The 24,464-nt window shown below is 39.4% G+C and overlaps 1 protein-coding gene across 3 annotated transcripts; it reads left to right on the top strand.

Annotated features, from left to right (window-relative positions):
• Positions 1 to 6,850: 6,850 nt before the first annotated feature.
• On the top strand, positions 6,851 to 23,857 carry SMPD4 (sphingomyelin phosphodiesterase 4). Of its 3 annotated transcripts, XM_083803864.1 has the most exons (19): positions 6,852 to 7,008; positions 7,174 to 7,260; positions 7,763 to 7,905; positions 8,051 to 8,126; positions 8,979 to 9,087; positions 9,692 to 9,744; positions 10,300 to 10,451; positions 11,546 to 11,678; positions 12,306 to 12,377; positions 15,786 to 15,875; positions 18,363 to 18,508; positions 18,918 to 19,008; positions 19,507 to 19,607; positions 19,901 to 20,064; positions 20,739 to 20,944; positions 21,489 to 21,722; positions 22,431 to 22,562; positions 22,728 to 22,856; positions 23,338 to 23,857. In XM_083803864.1, the coding sequence occupies exons 1-19, from the start codon at positions 6,970 to 6,972 to the stop codon at positions 23,662 to 23,664; spliced, it is 2,484 nt and encodes an 827-aa protein (XP_083659990.1). In that variant the 5' UTR covers positions 6,852 to 6,969; the 3' UTR covers positions 23,665 to 23,857. The 3 variants fall into 3 exon arrangements, with proteins under 3 accessions (XP_083659992.1, XP_083659990.1, XP_083659991.1); XM_083803866.1 differs by lacking the exons at positions 22,728 to 22,856; positions 23,338 to 23,857 and adding an exon at positions 22,630 to 22,673 and having other exon boundaries at positions 6,851 to 7,008; positions 22,431 to 22,599; XM_083803865.1 differs by lacking the exon at positions 15,786 to 15,875.
• The last annotated feature ends 607 nt before the right edge of the window (positions 23,858 to 24,464 follow it).

Genomic DNA, 24,464 nt, shown 5'->3' with positions numbered 1-24,464 from the left:
AAATCAATGGGATTCATGTGACAAACTCAAAGGGATTCGGAGACCAAGCTCAAAGACAACATTCAAATTTATGTGTAGTAAATATCTGTGACATATGTTCATTTCCAGGTCAAATACACATATACACCCAGTATTTCACTTCAAGTCTGGTAATAACTGAATGTATATTCTTCTAGAAGAAAGATGTCTTGAGAAGCAGAGAATCTGCTCACAGTCCTTTCCTTCCCTCTGTGCATCCCTTCAGCCGACCAGCAGTAATGCCAACTTCCATGCTTTTATTGCAAGATGTGCAATATATAATGTTTCCTTTAGGGATTCACCACATAATTTTAAAAAAAAAAAATCCAGAATCAACACGTTCTTAAAAAGACCCCATAAACTTTCACCTGAATGGAGGCACTTGGATCTGGTAATATCAAATCAGAGTTAAATAAAGTGTTTTATGTTCGTGATATTGGAGAGCCTATCCCCAAATCACAGGGGTATATATCAACGCAAGCAAACAAATTCCAGGAGTCATTTGAAGGCTTTCCTTTCTGAAACTGCTCAAAAACTGATGCTTTTACTTAAGGAGGCTTCTGTCAGAGAATATTTAGCTTCCTTGTTTTTTATCTTAAAAGGCCCACAGGCAAACATTTTTGAAAACAATTACCTCCCAGTATTGGGGTCAAACAGAGTTCTTCCACTGGTTTCTGTAGACCCAGAGCCCTGTCCAGAATTCACAGAAGCTTCTTACATGAGTCTTAAGAAACAGTTCCTCTCTACCTCAAGGGATCTTCTTTATTTGCTCTTTTTTAAGTTATTTTCTGAGGTCCTGTAACTGATCCTCCTTCACGAGCCCTGTGCAGTTTCCCACTCATACTTCATCTTGCTTGTCAGGCTGAAACACCCAATATCCAAGGCTTTCAACTGTCATCTCGTGGTCACTCACCCCAGCATTTTATGTTGATTTCTCTCATCTTGACAGCCAGGAGCTAAAAACTGCATGTTCTAAAAGCAAATGCTTCAAATGGGTAAACGACTTTGGAATCAGAAAGGATAAAGATGAAAGGCAGTTGGCGGACAGCCATTAGTGGGAGAGAGACATTCTGCTTCCCAAAGAGTGCTTTCAAAGGGAAAGAGGAGATTATTAAAGGTATCATTAAATAGATTCATTACTCCTTAAGAACGGCACTGTTTGGTTTTAACTGGAAGGATAAAAATAAAGGATAAAAATACCATTATCAGTCACAAAACCAATGAGTTACAGCTTACTCCATCCATATTATGCCTCTGGACCATATCCCTTCCTAATGCAATTATTTACTCTGTACTGTATTTTATTTTATGAAGCAGTGGAGAGCTGCATCTACTTGTTAAGTGTTTTTTGGTGTATTGGTGTTATAAAAGTACCTGAGTGCTAACCTAATCCAAGGACATTTTGACATGGCGATGGCTATACAGGGTCCTTGGGAAAACTGCCTTTCAGACACACAGAAGGAGCAATCACGCTTGTAGGCAACCTGCATAGCCCAGCAAGGAATGTCACTGTTGATGGACAGATTCTTCTCTGCCACAGTCACGTATCATACAGTTATGGAAGACAGGGGGAAATGTGTGGGAACACAGAGACTTTTGTTCTAAGTGAAAACAATCATTACCTGCCACACGTGAGATTCTCTCTGGAAGGCCCAGACCCTACAGCTGGAAGTGCACAGAATTCAGAGGGCAGTTTGGGGCTGTGGAACAAAGTCTCCAGTCAGGGGAGTATTTCACAGGGAAGCCACCTGTGCTGTAGTGCTATCTGGTGACGTTTGCAGCCGGTTGTATGATGGAGGTGCAGCCAAAGCCAGTTCCCCTTCTTCATGGTGCCACGTCTGAGCCCCGAGTGTATAGCATATATATACTGGTGAACTGAGAAGTAGGAATCCCCATTTGGCAAAGCATAAGTAGCAAGCAGAGCTCTAACTGCATGCCTGAAGTCTTAGTCCATGATGAGTAGTAATTCATGCTTATCTTACTGCATGAAGGCTTTGCTTTAGAGATATAGGGAAATATCTAGAAACAAAGTGAAGCTGTAGCTATCAACTTGAAATGTCGTTTCCTTCAAAATCAACAGGAAAGGCTTCTCAGAAATGGAACAAACTGTTTTTTCCCCCAGCCTAACCTCAATAAATTACAAATCACAATATGGATCACATGTCAACTGGAATGGAAAATGGTATTTAAAGCACCGTTTTACTTCTCATAGCCCAGACCCCAGTCCTTAATCCCAATATTAATAAAAGAAAATTCAGAATGTAGTTTCAGTAGTAATTCTCCTTGAATTCAAGCTTCCTCAAACTCTGGATCCAAGAGTTGCTTTAGCTCACTACATAATGCATTATGTACTCCACCACCAAACTCATATTTCATCCCAACTTTTTAAAAGTTGAGAATAATTATGTCTCAAGCTTCTGCATTCATATAATTATGCAGGAAAAACAGTTTTAATTAAAAGGAACTTTCTAGCACTTCACATTGAGAAAAACTTCAAAATGTGAGTCTTAAAGTTGCAAAACTCAGAGTACACATAAAAAGGCATAAAATACACTCTTTATTAAATCAGACTATTCTTAAGGGACCCTCAAGACTGTGGGAAGCAAGATGGAGTTGGGGCTATTGACAGGATGTTGCCATGCAGTATCTTAAGCAATCTCTGTTTGCAGAAACTAGGCAAAAATGTAACAAGCTTGCAGAAATCATTAGGAAAAAATTAATGCATATACCCCAATAGAAAGAGTCTTTTTTTCTCTCTCCCTTGTATATAATGCAAGTTACTTCAAAGATCGTTTTGCCCTGCAGAACTGTTCTGTCCTTCTTTCCAGCAGCCCCTGGAGATTACACATTTCCGCAGGTACCCAGACAAATGCTCTGCTGTCCCCTGCTTCTGGGTCTTCTCAAACCAAAGAGTTTTACAAGTCTTACTTTATATTAAAAGACAAAGAAAATGCTCTCTGATCTAATAAAACAGCTGCAGCATAAGCGATATGCTAGAGCACTATTTCTCTGAAGCCTTCCATTTCTGCATAAGAGTGTCCAGTGACCAGTAGTGCACAAGTGCAAAACAGCCTCACGTGTCTTAAGGACGGCTCTTCATAACTTGAAGAGGAATCCCACACAGAAGGCCCTATCCTTTGAGAATCTATAGTCTTCTGTAAGATCCTGCTACAAGACATGTATTTGTTTACTCAGAGAGAGAAATTTAACATTTAAAATTGTTGTTGTGGCTGAATAAATTAAAGGTCCAGTGCAATGGACGGCTCAAAGACTCTACACTAAAAGCAGGCAGCCGTGGATACGTGGCCCTGCAATGGTTACATACATCCTGAGAGCTTGCTGACATTTCCTTCAGAAGAGAAGCACTTAGATACAATGTGTGGGTTATTTTTTTTTTCTCAGCCTACAAAGGAAGTCTCATCTTTATCCATGTCAAAATTTGACTTACAGCCTTAGCAGGTCTATGCATGTAAGGGACAATGTAATGCTGTTGTCTGCATGAGCTGAACACCTTTCGAAAGAGAAGCTGCTTCCGCTGAACCAGAAACATTTTCACCGTTCTGAAAATTCCCCTTTTCTCCTCTGGTCACCTATAGGACTCCAGGCTTTTTTCCAGCTCAATTCTCATTAACAGGCAGCCTGGTTTTGCTCCCATTGCAGCTGAACAGACTATGTTTTCTAACCATTTCATCCATCCCTGCCATACCAACACCCAAACAATTCACCAGCCAAAAGAGTCCATTTGACAGTTATTTTCTGTTATGACACTCTAACCTGTCCTTACAGGAACAGATGAAATCACATTAATCCTGCGCAAACAACAACGTCTAGTTTATCAGAAACCTATGCTGTTGCTTTAAATTAGATTATTTCTACTTCATCTGTTTCTCTCAGATTCATTGATTAACATAATCACGTTAAACTTAAAGTACCTTGGTCCCAGCTTGGACTCGTGGTTGCTGTATCCAAGTCAGACTTCAAGAGAAGCAAGGGTGCCCAAAAGTTCATCTGTTTCTCACACTGATATCCAGTGACTTTATAAAAAAAACGCATCTTTCGCTACAAACTCTGCTTCATTCTAAAGTGCACTATTGAGTCATTCATTTTTATCGCCATTGTACAAACTGAATTACCTCTGTTGAGTTTGATTCAAACTGGAATGCTGTTGCGATTACACCAAGGTGACAAAATGGCTTACCTTGGAAGCTACCTAGGTGAAGCATTAGTATGGCTGAAGCTAGACACTTCAGCTTCCTTGCCTAACAGAAAACTTTAGCACGGTGACTGATAAAAAAAACACTGAGCAAGCACCAATGAATGGATTTAATGCTTTCAGAAAACAGCTCAACCTCTGGCTATCTCAGGAAAAACATACCAATAATATAAAAAAGTCCTCCTTGTTGCTGTGGCTTAAAGACAGCTATAATTTGGGAGAAAGGGAATAAGGAAAAGTAGATAAATGGCGTATCAGCAGGTGGCATAACTTTTCTGGATGTCAGTCTCTCCTTCTACAGAATGTGAAAAAATACGTACACAGTCCTCAGATGAACATTTGAAAATGCTCTAAGAGTGAACAGGCCTATACTCTTGATTTAAGTAGGCTCAAGAACAGACCTGTAAATATTAATAGGCCATTGTTCCATGGTCCTCCTCAGCAGTTCCCATAGTTATCAAAATCATCAGATAAATTTCTCTCTTGCAGCTATTTTATTAACTTAATTGCAAGGGTGTTACTGAGCTATTCCTACAAAGTACCTCCAGTGTTCTATTTCCACTTATTCACGCAATCAGTTATTTCTGGTTATTTTCCTTCTCTAATTCTATCACCCACTGAAAAGACATCAGGCCTACTGTTTCCTTAACTTCTGGCAATCATAGCCATCACTTTTATTGCTAAATACATTGCAGCAGCTTTGCCATTAAGCCGCAATAGCTTTTTCCAGAGCTAAAATAGCTCTTTATCCCCACCTGGAGGAGGGACCTTTCAAAGAAAAGCGTTCATTCACCATTATCAACAGTTTTCATCTGCAAATACTCTTTTAAAGCGCAGCCAGTATCCCATCCAGGCCACGCATTTCAAATGTGCATACACATCACAGTAAACACAGCTGAAACAGCTCTTTTTAACCACACTTCTGCACTGGTCAAAGTTTTCTGTCATTCATGTTACCAACTCACTACATGCAAAATATTGGACTTCTTTAAAAAATAAAAATAGAACTTACATAATATAAAGAAGGAAAGGAATAAGCAAGTAAATTCCCTGGCAGAATTCCATGTGGAGCTGTCAGAAAAGCTGCTGTCTTTTCTGTAGTGAAGGAACCAGTTTGCTCTACTACCACTGGAGCTCCTGCCTTCGCTTCTTTTACCTTCATTTAAGATCAAAAAGCAGTTTCCAGACCCAGTTTGGGAAAAGCAGGTGGGACTGGAAGCACGTGCCAACACCAAGCAATAACATACCATTTTTAATTTTGATCCTGTAAGCATTTATGTAAACATTGAATCATTTCTCACTTGTGAATAACCCTATTGAACTTGGTGAATAAAGGCTGGGTCAGAGCTGATGTTATAAAAGGAATTCCTCTATTCTTCTCCCTAACACAATTTTTACACTTTTTTTTTTCAATTTTAATGAAAATGATGGAACGTAAGGGCATGTCATCTTGTTTGACCTCCTACGCAACCTAAAACCAAACATTTCACTCAACTATTCCTGCATCTCACAAAAAATACAGTCAAAACAATCATGCAAATCTGCATTTTACCCACACTGATCTTTTTTTGACAAAACTTGTCAATCTTATCACAAACAAATCAAACTTATCTGAGCAGAATTATTTTCTGTAATCGTGCTTACTGATGTTAATTATATAGCTGACTTTGGTATTTCAGACAATTCATTATTAGTTTTTTAGACATTTGGCTGGAATTTCCTCTCTAAATACTGGCTAAACATGAGTATTCCTCTGGTTTTCTGGAATTTCCCTGAAAATCCCATTTCTTTTGGAAAACGAGCAGTAGAGTGTTTCTCTATCCATCCAGTTTTCTGGCACATAAATTACTTGTGCTTTGCAATTAAAGATACCATCTTGCTTCCTTTTAAACATGAACTATAAACAGGTACCAAACACTCTTCTGAACTTATAGCAATTTTAGCTTCACCTTGTCTACCTAATAGTGGGATATTACCAGCAGAAAGATTTCTTTTTTCTCTCAGTATACTCTGAAAAATGATTTTCCATGTCTCACCATCTATCCTTTCCTGGTGACTCCAGCTTCCCTCAGCAACTCTCTTAACTTGAAAGGTGCAGTTACTGCTTCCCACAGCTCAACTGATGGGTGCTGCTCTCAGTTCTGTTGGAGTTTCACATCATAGCTACCTCCTTTTCTGGTGTAGCTTTCAGGCCACTCAATACAGTCCTTTTTATTTAAGAACTCCAAGTTTTCTGTCACAGTGTTCTCATATTCTTCCTCTAATACACTCTGTTTTTAAATTGCCCCCAGTTTGGAGGAAAGATGTCCTTTTGAACACTGGGGAGACACACACAGCTGATCAGCGAGGTCTCTCTGCTCTGTCCAGGCCGCACGCACCTTGCTCACAAGACTCCCTACAAACACCAGCATCTGAGCAAACTCTGGACTCAGCTTGGAGTCCAACAAGCCCCAAACTCCAAGTAATTAACGTCTGACTGCAGTTAGCCTGGGGCCACGGTTACATCTTAGCACCTCTTTCCCCTCAGGCCAACGCAAGGAACACAATAGCTCTCCCTCTCCCTCAGCGCGGCCGCCATTTTAGGTATGGAAGCCTCCGGCCCATCGCCATGGCAACCTGCAGTCCCCCGCCCCGGTAGGGGAGGTGTGACAAAGATGGCGTCAGCGCCGTGCGCCGCCCGGGAGCGGTGACGCTGCGGAGAGGCGGCAGGGAGCGGGAGGGAGGCACCGCACCGCACCATGGCCGGCCCGCACCTGCAGCAGCCCAGCTTCCTGCTGGTGGGTCGGGGCCGGGGTTGCGGTTGAGGGGCCAGCCCCGTGTGGTCGGCACCGCTGATGAAACGTTTATCGGCGGTGTTACCTCAGGGATACCGGGTGGCACGGGCTCGGGAAGCGTTGTCCCTTGCGGCACCGTGCCCTGATTCCCCGTGTGATTTCCGACAGGCCACGCTGAAGGCGGACTGTGTGAACAAGCCCTTCGCGCAGAGGTGCCACGACCTGGAGACGGTGATCGAGGAGTTCCCTGCCAAGGTGAGCGGCCGCCGCCTGCCCGCACCCCCGCCGGCGGTGTGCCACCGGCCTTGCTCCTGCTCCTCTTCCCGACAGCTTTGAGGCCCTCTGGCGAAACAGTGGGAATCCGGTATTTCCGAGAATTAAAAACAAAAACCAACTTTTCCAGTCACTAAAAGGTTGTTTCAGCCGACTACACTTTTATAGCTTTCAGCCTTCTTTGTGGGGGGAACTAATGTTTATGACATAACAAACAATTGCATGTGATACTGATCAATATTGTGGCATCCTGAGTTAGATCAGAAGTCAAGACAGAATTTCTGTAATTGCTGTAACATAATAAATTACTTTGAATGGAAGCTCTGCCCAGATAGTGATAATCTAGAAAGAGTAATAACTGATCCTGTTAACTAATGTCCTGTTAACAGCTGGCAGACTATCTGTGTGCACTCTGGAGCCTACAAGAGAGATTGTTCAAGTAAGGAAGCATACACATTAACTATTGGTGTCTGTTTCCCTAAAGGAACTACACGGCATCTTCCCATGGTTGGTGGAGAGCATTTTTGGTAGCCTGGATGGCATTATCGTAGGCTGGAATCTTCGCTGTTTGCAAGGAAGAACAAATCCTACTGAATATTCTGTGGCTTTGGATTTCCTGGACCCCAGGTAAACTCATGCATTTCAGTACAGAAAAAGGTCTGGTGAATGAATAACCAGCACTTAACTTTTCTCCGGTACTGCAAACATAATTACAATAGTGAGACAGAAGAGGGTACTTACTGTGGATTTTCTTTCCAATGCTTGTTTGCAGTGGTCCAATGATGAAGCTGGTATACAAACTCCAAGCAGAAGAGTACAGATATGATTTCCCAGTCTCATATCTTCCAGTGAGTAACTGAAAAAATTGTAAGAAGAGAATGCAGTTGGTTTTGCAGCTCTTGGATGGAACATTGCACACACTTTATACACAGTGTTTAATATAGGCCACGTTTATAGCCTTAGTACTCCAGTATTAGAGCATACCTGTCTCCTTAAATGGTTGCCTGGGGAGGAGAATTCCCAACCATAAACTGTAGGAGATTATGGCTGTCTGCAGCTAGATATTTGTGCTGTTCAGACAGGAAAGGTGCATTGTGATTCTAATCCTGTCCCCAGAGAAAGTGGTGTACCAGAGTTGTGGAATTGAAAATAGTTTTCCAAGCTCATCAGGGAACAGTGAGTTCTCTGGCAGCACTTTAGCCCATGTGTTTGAAGGCCAACTACTGTTCTGGATATGAAATATAACACTTAACAACTATACAAAAATGTTTATCTACAGAGTTGTTTCACTGTATTTCTTCTATTTTAACCACTTACCTGTTATCTAGAAATTGATCTAGATATTTCTACAGCCTTTAAGAAAAGGAAACATCAGTTAAGTATTCAGCAATTGCCAGTCCACAGTTTAGTTACCCTAACAAAGCTGTCACGCAGACACCAGTCTCCCGCTGCTCCCACTACAACTGGAAGAGAGTCTTTGTGAAGACTTTTTTTCTTGCATTGAAATACTCATTTTCTGTGAAAAATTTGGTAGTTATCTAAAGAGCATGGATTTGCACAAGGAAATACTGCAATGCAGTAAAATCCCACTGAGCTGAATATTGACGTGCTCCTGGAATGCAGCAGAACTTCACAATCTGAAACATATACTGTGAGTATGCTGAGTAGCCTGGCTGATACTTCATTACTCTGTCTTTCAGGGTCCTGTGAAGGCTTCAATACAAGAGCAAGTCCTACCAGAATGCTCTCTATACTACAATAAAGTCCAGTTTCCTTCATCTGGTGGCTTAGGTTTGAATTTGGCTCTTAGTATCCTTTCAGCAGTTGAATGTTTAATTCCTTTTAATTGTCTAAAATTGGGATATTACAAAGTAATTGTTATGTGTTTATTATATATCTATGGTAAATTGCTGTCGTGCTGAAAAGTTTGGACAAGTCAGACATGTTTAGAAGCCAATGAAAAATAAATTTGTCCTCTTCATATAAACCTTTAGGGAAATTCTGGCCTAATTCAAGTCAAAAACAAAAGTCCAGTGACTTTACTAGGGCCTGTATTTCACAATTTTCATTTTTGTAACTACTCTTACTTTATGTAATAGCATAGAAAAAGCCAAAAGGCACATTAAATTTGCAGCTTGCATGCTTGTTAGAAGCTATCTAGCTGCAGTGCACTGGTTTCAGTTAGTCAAGCGTGCTACGAAGACTAATGCAAACACATCTTGCCGCACAGAGAAAACTGAACTTACTAGTATGTTGAAGTCAGTTGGAAAACAAGAAGTCAAAGCTGAATTTGCTGTTAAGTCCCTAACAAATTAATTTACCCCGACAAAATAAACTTAACATCCAGTCAGCATCTCCAGCTATCTAACAGCTGTACCTGTTTTTTATCTAATCCTTGACTCTATTCTTCCAGATCCATTTGAATATTACATGTTTTATTTTGCAATTAGTTTAATTACACAGAAGGTAAGTACCTGTCACAATTTTTCCCTTAAAATAGCCTAAGCCTGTCTTCGCAATGCTTTAAGAGCCTTCTGAGATGCTGTCCAGCTAAATTAAATTCTAAAAGTACAGATAGAACTATTGTTGTTACTGCTTTGGTTCAGTTCTCTAAGGAGATGATGTAAGATTGGGTGATAGACAAAATACTTAAATGCACCAGCAAGCAGTTGTCCAACATACAAACAGGGAGCATGCAGTGGCTTCCTAATGGGTTTCCTGCCCCTTCCTCCACTAACACCATTTATACAGTCAAAATCACAGCAGTGTGCTGTGGTGTTTGGTTATTTGGTTCCTTTTCCTGTTGTTAGCTGAGCCACTTGCAATGCACTCTTCTCATACTTCATTACATTCACAGCAACAGTTCCTATACAACTAGTTGCTTTAACTTTGCTCCAAAGTGTCTTTGTTGGGCTTCTGCTTATTTAAGCTAAATGGATAAGGCTGTGTAGCAGATGCTTACTTTAAGTCACTGCTAGGAACAGCACATAGCTCCAAGCATAACCTGTGTGTCTGTTTCAGAACTCACCCATCGCCCATCATATCAGCCCTTCCAACAGTGCTTACTTCATCTTGGTGGACACATACCTGAAGTGTTTCCTACCCACAGAAGGAAGTGTCCTTCCTCCACCTTCTTCAAATCCTGGTGGAGCCATCCCTTCCCCGACTCCCAGGTAATGACTACAGTGCCAGAGGCAGAATTGGGGAGTACTCCTTATAAAATATGGCTTATTGGAACTAAATTTCTAACAGGAAGAGAACACCTCTACTCTATCATCACTGTATTTATTACAGAAATAAAAATATATATAAATTATATATTTGTTCCTGGGAGACCTCCTTGCAGCTTTTCAATACTTAAAGGGGGCTTATAAAAAAAAGATGGAGAGCAAATTTTTCCTCAGGCGGATAATGATAGGACAAGGGGGAATGGTTTTAAACTGAAAGAGGGGAGATTTAGATTAGAGGTTAGGAAGAAATTCTTCACTCAGAGGGCAGTGAGGCACAGGATCAGGTTACCCAGAGAGGTTATGGATATCCCATCCCTGGAGGTGTTCAAGACCAAGGTTGGGTGAGACCCTGGGCAGCCTGATCTCATGGGTGGCATCCCTGTCTATGGCAAGGGGATAGGAACTAGATGGTCTTTAAGGTCCCTTCCAGCCCAAGCCGTTCTATGATTCTGTGATATATTCACTCTATTTTAACATAGAGGTTTCATTTGAAAGTCTGAAATGTATCTGTCATTGGAACAGAAAAGGTATGTACAAGCAACAAAAAATCAGCTGATCGATTCCAGTTGTATCTATAACTTCCCAATACAAAAGGCCAGGACATATTAATTATAAAATCATATAATGAGATCTACGTTTGGGGTATTATCGATGTTGGCAATTTTATACCAACAAAAAAAGTATAGAGTAGTAATATCTTTTATAATTGCATTTTGAATACATCTCATGAATACGAAAGGAAAAGGGAAAAAACATACAATTGGAGAAAGTAAAAAAAAAAAAAAGTGTTACTGAACATGACATAAGGTCTGGGTCAAGCTGGTTCAATGCAGTATAAATAATGATGTGCTTGTTTTTTAAATTAAAATGACTAATAATTACATTTTGAAATTCTGCAAGATGCTGTATTATCAACTTCGCAGTTTTACTTCTTAACAATTCTTTCCCAGTTTACAAACCAGTGATCAAAAGCAATGATACATCTCCCTGTACTGAGACTTAATGACTTCAGTACTTCTATTAATTTGTCATTAAAGGTCTCCAGCAGTGCCTTTCAATTCCTATGGCATGCACCACACCAGCTTGCTGAAACGGCACATTGCCCATCAGCCTTCTGTCAACGCTGACCCTGCTTCCCAGGAGATCTGGAGATCAGAAACACTGCTTCAAGTAAGTTGGATTTAGGGCAGGAGGAAAAAAAACATTTATTGTTGCTGAGGGATGTCTTCTTTTTAAAACAGACAGAGTTATTCTGTTTTGCTTTAGCTTGTATGTAGAACTGAGCAGTGCAGCTGTTTTCTGTTAGTGAAACAAAGTAGTACTGTTAAACTGTTAAGTTGTAATATAGAAAGGCACTTCATATCTTTTTGTTAGACTGAATACCTAACAACCAGTCTCTACTGTTTAGAAAATTATCTGGAAAAAATTATGCAAACATTTTTAAAAAAGAATCTTTCTTCAATTCTATGCTCTAAGCAAAGGGCAAAAGCAGAAAAGTTGCTTCTGTTCACCATCAGGGGTGGAAACGAGAATCTGGACTTAACAATTGTTCTCAAACAAGTTCCTACTGTTTTGTTGAACTGAATTACTGATGTGTTAGCACCTCTAAAGTGTGCCAACTCAGTCATTTGCATTGATATGATGATAACCTGAAACATCTCTGAATAGGTGCCTATCTATTTACAAATACAGCTTAGTTTTCAAATTACATGCTGTGGTTTTCTTTATGTCGTTTGTAACTGACGTGACCTGGATTATTTCTTTTTTCCCTTAGCTCAGAAAATATTTCTTTTGCAGATATTTGTTGAAATGTGGCTTCATCATTATTCACTGGAAATGTATCAGAAAATGCAGTCCCCTCACGTCAAGGTAACAGCTTGTACTTCATTCATGAATATCACCTGGTGGTTGACTTCTTATCTTGGGGTAAAATCTCCTGTTCTATGGAGAGGTGTTGGTTTTTTTGGTATATTGTTCAAAGGAAAGAAAGAACTTGTCAAAGCATCTGTGTCAGTGTGTCAAAACTGCTAGTCTCCAGTTACGGAAAATGTTGTGAGTAAGTGTGTCATCCAGACTTGCCTTCATTGCAGAACTTGTGTTGTTGGTTTTTCGTTTTTTGTTTTTCTTTAAAGATGAGTTTGTGGGATGGTCACAACAATCAAAGCACTAAATGAGTGGAAATATCCCACTATAATACCATATTAAATCCCACTGGGGCATCAAAGCTACTAAATTAATTCAAAATTGATGTCCAGCAGTAATAGCACTTCAATGTTCCTGAAATACACGAATTATTTCTAAAATCTGTAACCATTTTATAGCATAAAGCTAAATACAAAAGGGAAATAAAACTGAATGACAGTTTAGTAATAAGTGAATAAACGTTTTTTATTTTGTATTCCAAAACAGGCTTTTCACCATAAAATGGTGTCAGAAGCAGCTCTGTAGCTACAGAGTTCAGAACATCTTGCAAGTTCTTGCTCTTACAGTGCACCGTTTTAAGCAGTTTGTCATGGCCTGTCCAGTAAAGCTATTGCATGTGAAAACTAAGTGCTGGGGAGGCTAACATTAGGCACTATAAATGCAACGGGAATTTGAAGGAGAAAATTTTGATCCTCAGAATTTCCTCTTGAGGTGTAGTGGAACTTCTATAGAAGGGGAAAAATGTAACAGCTACACAGGATTTACTCCTGTGTGAAACATGCAGGTTGATCAACTGAGAAATTCTAATCTTCCACTTCACCAGGCAATAAAATAACAAACACATATTTTGCTGGAGAAGAGCTGAAGTGCAATGGGTTGTCTTTTATTTTTAAAGTTAAGGTCAAACTGCAAACTCTTATTAATGTTGCAAAGTCTCCACTTGAGACCCCCAGCAGCATGGCTATGCACCGGTGATGGGAAGGCTTTGCTTGAAGTACCTTTTGTCTGTCTGTCTGTCTAGTCTCTGTGCATCAAGCGCTGTGCTTAAGCCAGAAATGATGATTGCTTTAAACTTCTCTCCTCTGTTCACCCTCTGTATTTCAGATGTTCTCTTTATTAGGAAGCAACAATTCAGACAGCAACTCTGATGGTGGAGTAGGGATTTGGAGGAGCTTAAAGTTTTCTAAAAATCATCACTTTGTGCTCCTCTGCAAGGTGTGTTAAACCACAAGTGGAGGCCACAACTACATGATATTTTACTTTCATCCCTTATGGGAAGCAATTGTGGACATTAATTTAAAAAAAATAAGCAAAAAAAAAAAGAGCAGGGTCTTCACTCTTTAGGGCTTTAAACACCTGAATAAGGGACTGTAATTCCCCATGACATCCAAAAATGGACAAAGGACCCCTCTTGCAGGACTGAGGAAAGTTTCCAGTTGGAATGTTCATAAGTCAGTGCTACTTAAAAGCTTTGTACATTGGTTTCAGGATCATAGCTTGTTTCATAGTTCCTCAAATGAGGAAGGAAAACACACAGAAATACAAGTTTTGTTTTAACATAAGGGTTAAAGGGTTCGAGTGGAAATCCAAGAACACCCTAAACCTTGTTCTTAAAATGATTAATAATTATGCAGACTCACTTGATGCCACTTAGCCTTCTGTGTGGTTGGGAGGGGCAATTAGTGACTACTGATCCCTGGATCTGGGACCTGTTTCACTATTAGTGACTTGAAATGGTTACACACCTGTATTGGAGGGTGGTGTGGGGTTCCACAGAACTTGTTCTTTCTTTGTCCAGCAGCCAGACTTGTTTGCATTGATGGGCCAAGTCAAATCCCAGATATCCAACTTCTTCCCGTGAAGTGCCTCAAGGAATGATAGGTTCTTCTTAAACTTGTCACCTCATCACAGACGTCTCTTCATAAGTAGAAGGGAGTGAATGAATAGTAAAGAATCCCTTTTGAGAAGATACACTTTCTTTTCTACTTTCCTGCTTTGAATTCTTTCTGTCTGGTGGGAACATAGGCTGTCACTATTTGTTATGCTGAGTTTCACTGCTTTCTCCATTAATTCAACTGTTTCCCTCTTCTTTTACATTCTCCATTCACTTTCTCCTCAGATGTTCCAGAGCCCAAGTGTGCAGCATCTCTTTTCCTATTCCATTCTGCTGTAATCACACTGAACTCTTAAAAAGAGATTGACACTTTATGTAATGCTTCCTGACCTTCCAATGCCAAGCGCCACAGACCCCAGCACTGCATGTGGAACACCTATTAGACAACAGGTTCCTGCTGTTGATTATGCAGTGAATGATGTGTTTGAACTGTCAAGGAGCTTACAGTAACAATCCTACCACTCCTAGAAAAGGATAAAACCAAAAGATACCAAACTGGCACTAGAAGAAATTGAACAGGGGCTGATCAATGATAGCAGAGGTGTGATCTGGAGAGTTAGTTTAGTTGCCTAACACTAGTCATTGGGATCTGTGTAGTGTACATTTTGTTTTATGTTTTTTTCATAATTTCATACATGTGTGTCACTGTCGCTACAGTATCCTGTTCACCATCACATTGACCAAAACATACTCTTTACCGTACCAAGAAAAGGGGTCTGGCAGATGCTTGCAGGGATTTCAGCGTTAAAAGCTAGATGCCTTTGCATCAGCGTACAACGCACTGTATGTTGGGTTTGCCATTTATCTTTTTAGACACCTCATGTTTCCCTAACAGTAAAAGCAATTTCTCCTAAGGAAATTCGCAAGACCTGCAGACCTCACAGATAGCCTAGAAGTAGAAGCAGAGGACTGATGATTTCTCTGAACTGGAAGCTTACTGGACAGGCTCACAGTGATTGTAAAAAGCCAACCTTTTCCTCTTCTTGATCTTTGGGAAGAAGCAAACATTAATTTCAGTTTCTTCCCAGTATACAAACCCTGCTTCTCCACTGACGACAAAGCTTTCAAACTCAGTTTGGATCAGTTGTTCCTCCAGACCTGATGTACGTCTGTCCGTAGTTTTTTTGGCAAAAGCTCCATATCCCCTACCACTATTTGCTCTGAGGCTCTTTGTGCAAAAAAAACAGCCCACAGCTGCAAGTTCTGTGACCCCTGCTCCCACTTGTATTTGCAAGTTGATAAAGGGTATGAAACATTGTGAAATCACACTAATGAACAACAAAAAGAAGAGGATACTGTGGCTGCAGTTGTTACTGTGATATGTTGTCCGTGACTGTATTTGTGATGTTCATTTTTTCCCCCCACCCTTCTTCCTTGGGCTCATTCTCACTTTTTTTTTCTCTTGCTCTCTTCTCTCCTTTTTTCCCTCCCCCCTTCCTTTTTTGTTTCTGTTGTCTCAGCTGGAGGTTCTCCACTACCGACTCAGTATCTCCAGTAAACACCACGGTAGTCCTGCCCAATCCAGCTACCAGGCCCTCCACGCATACCAAGTATTATCATCTTTTCATTTTGTTTCCTTTTTAAAAATCTTGTTCCATCTTATAATCTGCAAAGTGTATTGGTGCTAGCAGAAAAAGCTGCTATACAGGTAAAATGAGGTTTTACAACTTGATTGAGTACACCACATTGAGATTTACTAAATTTTTAGTGAAAGCAGGTAGCGAGGGGTACTACCAAAGGTCATGGAGAAAACAGTTAAAGTCTAGCATATTATTAGGACTAATTGGAAACTCAGTTTTTAGAGATGCATTCTTGTAATGCATTGTAGAAGGAGGTTATCAGCTATGCTAATATCTTTTGATGCCTGAACTGCCCTCACTGCTGACATGTTTCTGCCCTTCACAAGCCAATCATTTAAGCAAATTTTGTGTGGAAGAGAAGTTCAGAGTTTGCATGGCTGTTAGCTAAAATGAAGGTAGGTAACGTCTAGTTTCTTTGGCCAGTGAAATACCGTTGGATAGTGCCAAATTTGTAGTAGCATTTGCAAAATGATACACATGGTACACTTGCAGATTGTTCAGGAAATGTGCATGTAAAAACATTCCTGTTGGAACGGATTGTTGATTCCTCTTTCCTTACTCCAGCTCTTTATTCATTGGGTTTTCATTTTGGGAAAGGGGAGGGCTAATCATATACAGTATAAAGCTCTTACTATACTATAAAGCTCTTTAGCACTATAATGAGTTTTCCTGCTGTTAAATCCTTTATTTTTGTATTAAGTACTACGAAATCTCAAGGTACTACTTAAAAAGGAAAACAGGAACTAATACTTGGCTTTAAGTCTTTTTTTTTTTTTTAACTATTATATTTATCTAACTAACATGTTAAGAAAAACATATATACATCCTGTAAGCTAAGGTTTGACAACAAAAACAGTTGTGAGGAACAATACTTTTAAAACAGTAACATTCATCATGTTGCTGATTCTGGCTAGGAGGAAGTAAGAACTTGTATGTGGAGAAACTACTAGTGTGATCTGAAACCATGCACTGAAATGGTGGTTTTGCAAGTTCCAAAGGCACCTTCAAGGGGAGTCTAGAATTTTTAGAAAGTGACACCCGTTCAAGGCCTATAGCAGGGTACTAAAATCTAATTACTTTTAGAGATCTTTATCTAAGCTCAGTAGGACTAGAAAGTATGCTTACTTACCAGGAGCTGGTACGTACAAGACCTGCATTAGAACTGGTAACATGTTATCTGCTCCCTTAGAGAAGACTCAGACCTACTATATTAAGAGGTCTGTCATCATGCCTTGAATCTTTTCCTGGAGTGAGCTTTACAGTGTAGTAAAACCTTCAGAATAGTCTGACCTGATGAGGAATGTAGAAAGACATCTGCTTTGCCTCAGGCATTGCAGACAAAAAGGACATGGACCCATATACAATATAGTTTATATATACGTGTGTATATAGAACCATAGCAGTGAAGTTACTGCTGAATTCAAGAAGCAGAGGCTTTTAGTATAAAACACCTGCCAGTCCCCTACAGTCATATTCAAAATCTTACCTCAGCATAGCTTCATTGTGGCATCCTGGAAATACCTTGCAGCAACTGTCTAATACACTCTTCCAGCATCATCCATTATACTTGCAGCTGTAACTTTAGTTTCATCTACACTCCTCTTGACTTTGTATAAATGAGAGCTGTGAGATTTAGAATACAAATGGTATCTTACAAACCACCTTCAGTAGCGGATTGAGGTTAGTTCACTACTCCTAAAGCAGATTACAGTAGCAAAGGAGTTAGTGCTTTGTCCTAGGCAGTGCAGCAGACGAGCTCTAGTGTTGAGCACCCACCCAGAAGAACTAGTTCCTTTTTTTTTTTAAACCTCATTCATCTTGCTGCTACTCAGTCATGTTAGCAACATCACTGTGGCTCACCATCACTCTTTGTGCTATTTCCGCCTGGGCTACTTCTACCTATAACAGCGCTAGAAGTAGCAGAATCATGCAGGACTTGAAGCAGTTCATATTCTTACTGTAACTCTTCTATGATTATCCTTTCTTATAAGACAGATGAGTAATAGCATAGGAAGGAGAGCTCTTAGGAAAGTCAGCCAGGAGCATAACAAAGGATTTGTTGTGCTGTTTGCAGCAGTGAACTTATAACCATAATGAACAGCTGAATCCTTTTTTCAGACGGGCTAAGTTGAAATCTATGCATTCTGTTCTGTTACGCTTACCCACAGAGAATGCTGGCTTGAAATTCAATGCCCAAATATACTGTAGATACTTCTTACAATCACATCAGAAATACTTAGTTGTTTCTTAGTGAACCACTGATCGCAGAAGATTGATGCAGTTTGTCCTAGGGAGCAAGTCTGTCTAAAGTAACCTGGCACCAGACTACATCGAAGAGCCTGCAAGAGAGAGTATATCTTGTATTTGAATTTTTGATCTGAAAATTTAATTTTCCTGAATTATCTCCTGGAGAATTAGCATATAATACTATCTTCCTGTCTTTTGCTTCGAATCTAGGAATCATTTAAACCCACTGAAGAGCATGTGCTAGTGGTAAGACTTCTCGTAAAGCATTTGCATGCTTTCAGCAACAGCTTGAAACCAGAGCCTCTCTCCCCTTCAGCCCACTCCCACACAGCCAGCCCACTGGAGGAGTTTAAAAGGTAAGTACATGAGCAGCCTGTCTGTGGAACATACAGATCTTCTCCCTGACAAACTGCTTTCAGTGAGATGTTGAAGTACAGAAGTACCTTATTCAGAGTATGTGACAACTAACAAACAATGTTTCTCACATTCATTAGATGGGAGGTCAGCTTCAAAATACAGGTGTCTTGCTGTTAAACTATTTTGGTACAAGTAAAAAAAAAAAAAATGCTACCAGAGGATTCTGGTTAAGGTTAATGGGAGAATTTTACAGATGCAGTTGAACTGAAATTCAATGGCCAGAAATAGCTTCAGTTAAGAAAGAACAAGTTTGGGTCAGTCCTTTCTTTATTTGCATTTGTGGAAGGAGACTGGGTAGTTGTTTTTAAGACTTGCTGCTGATTTGACAATATTTGAATCTTTTTGCAGGGTTGTGATTCCTCGGTTTGTCCAGCAGAAACTTTATATCTTTCTGCAACATTGCTTTGGCCACTGGCCCCTGGATGCCTCTTTCAGAGCAGTATGTATCTGCGTATCTTCCTGAGCATATAATCAACAAAACTAGTGCTTATTTTTTGCTGCTTAGCAGCTTTATGTTGGTCTTCAAATCTTTCCTTTCTAAAGCAGTGAAATAGTTTATAACACATGCGCATTTTATGTTAGGGAAAGCATACCAGTTAGACATAAGATGATAAATACATTTTGGTGAGAGTTACTACATGGCATTGGCTTATTTTTCTGACACCGAAAACATTTTTTGATTGAAAAGAAGCAGGTGTTACTCGTAAAGCAGATACATTCTTAGAGGTTCTAACCTAATTAGAGGTCTTATCTAATACAATATGTCATAAACAGAAGTAATACAGTATTAATGTAGCAAGATGCTGTAAATACTACTTCCTGCAAGCAGGAAAAAAAAATAACAGACTGGGACTTACAGTAGCTAACCAAAAAATACCTTTCCATCTTCCTTTTCAAGAACTATCACTACTCACGTTTTTCTGTGATTTTTCCTTAGGTTCTTGAGATGTGGTTAAGTTACTTGCAGCCTTGGAGGTATGCTCCTGAAAAGCCACCTCAAACCACAGAGCTCTTACCTCGCAGTGTGTCTGAGAAATGGTAAGTAGGAAAGCAGCTGTGGGTAATCTGAAACAAGCCTCAAGTTTATGCAGATCATGAGTATAACAGCAGGATTTCAGGAAGCAGCCACCAACCTGAATTAGCTTCCTGTACAGGAAAAGAGATGATGTCTCACAATACAAGCTTTTGTTTTGGGAGTATTCTTTTGTCTCAGTGCAAATAGGCGATCTTTCCAGAGATAGTATAAAAACATCCCCTTAATCGCTTCCCAGAAGACAAAATCATGACTGTTTACATAACTGTACTCACAAATCCTGTACTCACTTTTTTAGGGCTGCCTTCATTCAGGAAAACCTACTTATGTACACTAAGCTGTTTGTAGGATTTCTGAACAGAGCTCTTCGAACAGACTTGGTCAGTCCAAAAAATGCGCTCATGGTGTTCCGAGTAGCCAAGGTCTTTGCTCAGCCCAACCTAGCTGAAATGATTCTGAAAGGTAAATGGATATTTTGATATCTCACGCTGTCCTGTCTCATGCTGTTCTCAATAGCTACACCTTATCTCAGAAGAATTGAATAGATTTACTGTCCCATTTTACATGCCATTTAGCTATTCAAATATTTGCATGTCTTCACTTTTTTAGTTTAATATGTCTACAGTTCACTTGTGGTCACCATCACTTAAATTTCATTCAACAATTTTTCTTTGAAGAATGAAGAACACGGTATTGAGTGTTGACAGTAAAGTTGGCATTTCTTACAATGGCTTTACTTGGTTATTTAGCTCAGGATTAGAATTTCTTATACTTCTAAATGTGTCTATATTTAACGAAAGAACAGTCAGCTAGTCATGGATGCACTTCAGGATAACTAGCAAGTTCGGGAGAGTCAAGGTTTGACAAGTATCAAAGTCTTAAGTGTCATGATTCCCCAATGCCCTTGTCAGAAACCAATTACAGGCTTAAAATGCTATGTGGTCTGCATTTAAATGCACTTTGATTTAAAATACAAAATATTTTCCCCTCTGTGTGGAGAGGATTAAAATGGAAAAATGACCTATCTACCTAAAAGCAAGTTGCCAAACAGCCTTAAGATGCTTGGCAGCTATAATTTCCCTAGGCAAAAGCTAGAATAGTACATAACCATCTTCATTACTCTTTTCAAACTCTAGGAGAACAATTATTCCTGGAGCCAGAACTTGTTATGCCTCATCGTCAACACCGACTTTTTATGACCCCCACACTCTCTGGAAGCTTCTTCTCATCATGGCCTCCAACTATTACAGATGCCTCATTTAAAGTGAAGAGTCATGTTTACAGCCTGGAAGGACAGGACTTCCAGTATAAACAGATGTTTGGCACAGAAGTCAGGAATCTGGTAAGCAAATTCCTTGAAGTCTTTCTATTTTGACAGGTGTTTTCTCCTAATGCTGATCATCCATATGATAAGGTAGGAATAGAAAACTCCATTCTGCAGTACCATATAGTTAAAAGATTGCTGATGGTGACTTCTGGAATCTGAGAGGTCTTGATCCAGCACAGCTGTAAAAATCTATTTGCTCTTTGCCAAATAAGAAGTTAATTTAAGTGCTTACTACCTTAGAGTAATATATTGCTAGTACTTTATTTCAGATATGTTTACTGTGAACTTCTGATTCAGTGTATTGATCAGTATCCATCAGCCATTCAGATGAAACTAGCATTGGAAAAAAAGAAGCTAAAAAAATAAGCAGAGTTCTTGTTTCTTAAATACTTAAACAGCAATGGGAAGTGCAACAAACGGTCCAAGCACAATTCCATGTGAGCTTAAAGAGCAAGTTTGCTGGATTTGCGCTCTCTGCCAAGTGCGAAGGCAGCTTTATCCCCCTACTGATGCTTAGTTGTCCGTTATGCCTCATTAAATTACTTTTTGTTTGTTTTAGGTGTTAAAACTGGCTCAGTTAATTTGTCAGGCACAGCAGACAGCAAAATCCATATCAGACCATTCTGCAGAGACAAGTGCTAGCCACTCCTTCTTTCCATGGTTTAAATTTACACCATCTGAGATGAATGGTTCCTACACAGGCAATGACCTTGATGAAATTGGGCAAGACAGCATCAAAAAAACAGATGAATATTTAGAGAAAGCACTGGAATACTTATGCCAAATCTTTAAGGTATGTAACATCTTTCTAATAACTTCCAATGTGGCAGCATGAATAAGAATTACGATTCCTCAAATGTACTTCTATTTCTCTCTTGCACTTTGTGAGGTCACAAAGCCATCCAGTGATCCAACTAGAAAACTTTGTTTTAAACATTGCTTAGGCTTTACTTCACCCAAATACTTCAAAACCCATTTCAATATAAATAGAACTAGATGCTCTGAACTTCTAAATATTAAGCACACTTTATTAGACTCTACAGTAGTTTATACCAAAGGTGAGTCTTAAATTATGCCTACTTTCATGTTTATAGACAGGCGATGCATGGCTCAAACTCGAAGAAGTCCACTAGCTTCTAAACGTAAAGAACTACAAAAATACAACATACAGTTGTAGCTATAGATGAATGGATGAACTAGATGTTGCCTCTTTCTTCAGTTAAACTTAGAATAGATTGTTTGCCACGCTCACTCATACAGAACTGACTGAGGAGAAGACAGCTGTTTTACAGTTCTCCACGAGTAAGGAGATATCAAAACACCTCTCTGGGATTTGATAAACACAAATGTGGAGATTTTTTCCTCTTTATTTCTAATGGCGGTGATGTTAAGGCTTTCTTGTGCTGGCTGTTAAAAGTTTCCACTGTTAAGGAGTTTGTGAAGGTACATGAAACAGAAGTAGATCAAACATATGCTTTAGAAGTGTGTTATTCTTGAGTAGCTGAATGAAGCCCAACTGACCCAGATGATGATGAAGTGTGGGACAGCTCAAGATGAAAATGGAAAAAAGCAGCTTCCAGACTGCATTGAAAGTGAGGATGGCCTCATTCTTACACCCCTTGGCAGGTACCAGGTAAGAGAAGAAAGTTTCCGTATTGCTACTCTAGATTGTTTTTGAGAAAACGTGTTACCTTCTACAGCAAGAGAAATGCATTTTTTCTGGGGTTAAGAGAGGTGCTAGTATAAAGGCATTTCAAGGGGGAGCTACAAGATACAGGGTTTATTTTCCTGTTCCTAGATGATAAACGGCTTACGTAGATTTGAGGTACAGTATCAAGGAGATACTGAGCTTCAGCCCATACGGAGCTATGAAAATGCCACTCTTGTCCGCCTCTTATTCCGTTTATCCTCAGCGCTTAACGAAAGGGTAAGTACAGTACTGACTTTTCATATTTTTCATTGCAAATTCCTGTTCTTTATTGCACCTGCATGTATGACATTTGGTTTATTCTCGCACTCCATTATTGTGGGTGTATAATGGCATATACTAACAACAGATAGGTGTATAAATATTTCCTAGTAGCATTAGGCCCGCTTCTCTACCTCTAATTCTGCTTTTTCCTACACAGAGTATTTTAAATGTATTCTGTATGCTTGATGAGCAAGGGGAATATTGTTCTGAATATTTCTAAAAAAGAAAAAGCAATCTTTTTCTTCCTATCAGTGTGATATAGGATGGAATTCCACACTTATAAAGAACTGCTTTAGTGTATTTGAAATACTTTTTTTTAAATCGCTTATAGTACTCCTATCCCCATCCTATACAAGAAAATTGTAAAAATAAGTTAGACTTACTTTATAATGTTAGTTGCAGTAGAATACTAATGTTTAAACTTTTCTTACCTCAGTTTGCTGATCAGATGGATGTGCTTTGCTCCAGGGAAGATTTTGTTGGCAGATTTTGTCGCTATCATCTTACCAACCCCCACATCATACAGAAAATTAGGTATAGTCCTGTGCTGAAGGACAGAACAAACCAGAACTGGGGACCAAGAATCAGTCTGAGATTTCTGGCTAGCTACAGGACTCTCATTTCCTTGCTAATGATGTACTTCATCGCATCCTGGTTTTACATTGGGCCAGTGGGTTGCACATTCATTATCCTGTTGGGCTATTTTCTTTATGCCATAATAATGACTTTCTTTTATGAAGGATGGAAACCACATGAACACTAATTTCCTTCTCTCAGCTTATACTTGTTCTAAGGATAACCATCTTGGGATATTCAAAGAGTAAAATGTTTGAATTATCAGATCTTCTTAAAAGTATTTTTTAATACTAAGGTCAGTTGAGTTTTTAAACAATTGTGGTTGTGTGGAATAATTAATGTAAATTTTATTTTTATAAAAGCTTTCCTATGCTATTGAGTGAAGGTGACTTCTTTTTTTTAGGGTGGGAAGAATGAGCCATCACACTGAGAACAAAGGTCCAGTTTCTTTTTCAATATGAATGCTAGATATTTTAAAGTCATTGTTATCTCATACGTCATCTATTAATGCAATCCCTGTTGTAGAGACATGGCCTAAACTCTGTTGGTCTGAAGGATAGCATTTATTTGGCTGCACTGCACAGAACTCCATGTATTTAGTAAGTTGCCCAGATGTGACTCACCTTATTCCATGCTATCTTACAGCATCTACAGGATTCCGGCCTTCAGCTTAACCTGATTCAGCTCCCTCAAAAGTACCATTCATTAAGGTTGTTCCTTAACCTAGGTTAGGGAGACATCATAACCACTACTTTGTTTCTTTACCAAAGTAACAAGAAGTATATATCTGCAAACATTTTTATTCAGTAATCCAGAAGTTACATGCTTGCCCAAACTGTCACTCAGGAACACTCCTAGAAAAGGGTGAGAATTTGAAAAAACAGAAGAGAAGGCACACCTACGTAATACAATCAGTTGTTTATCACCAAGTTCACTCTAGTTTGAGAAATCCTATCAAAGTTATAAATAGCTCAACTCCTTTCAGTC

The sequence above is a fragment of the Anser anser genome (assembly GCF_964211835.1).
Source record: "Anser anser genome assembly, chromosome: 18".
Taxonomy (NCBI): Eukaryota; Metazoa; Chordata; class Aves; order Anseriformes; family Anatidae; genus Anser; species Anser anser.
Note: the sequence above shows the minus strand (reverse complement) of the source record. Positions and strands in the feature narration are given on the sequence as shown.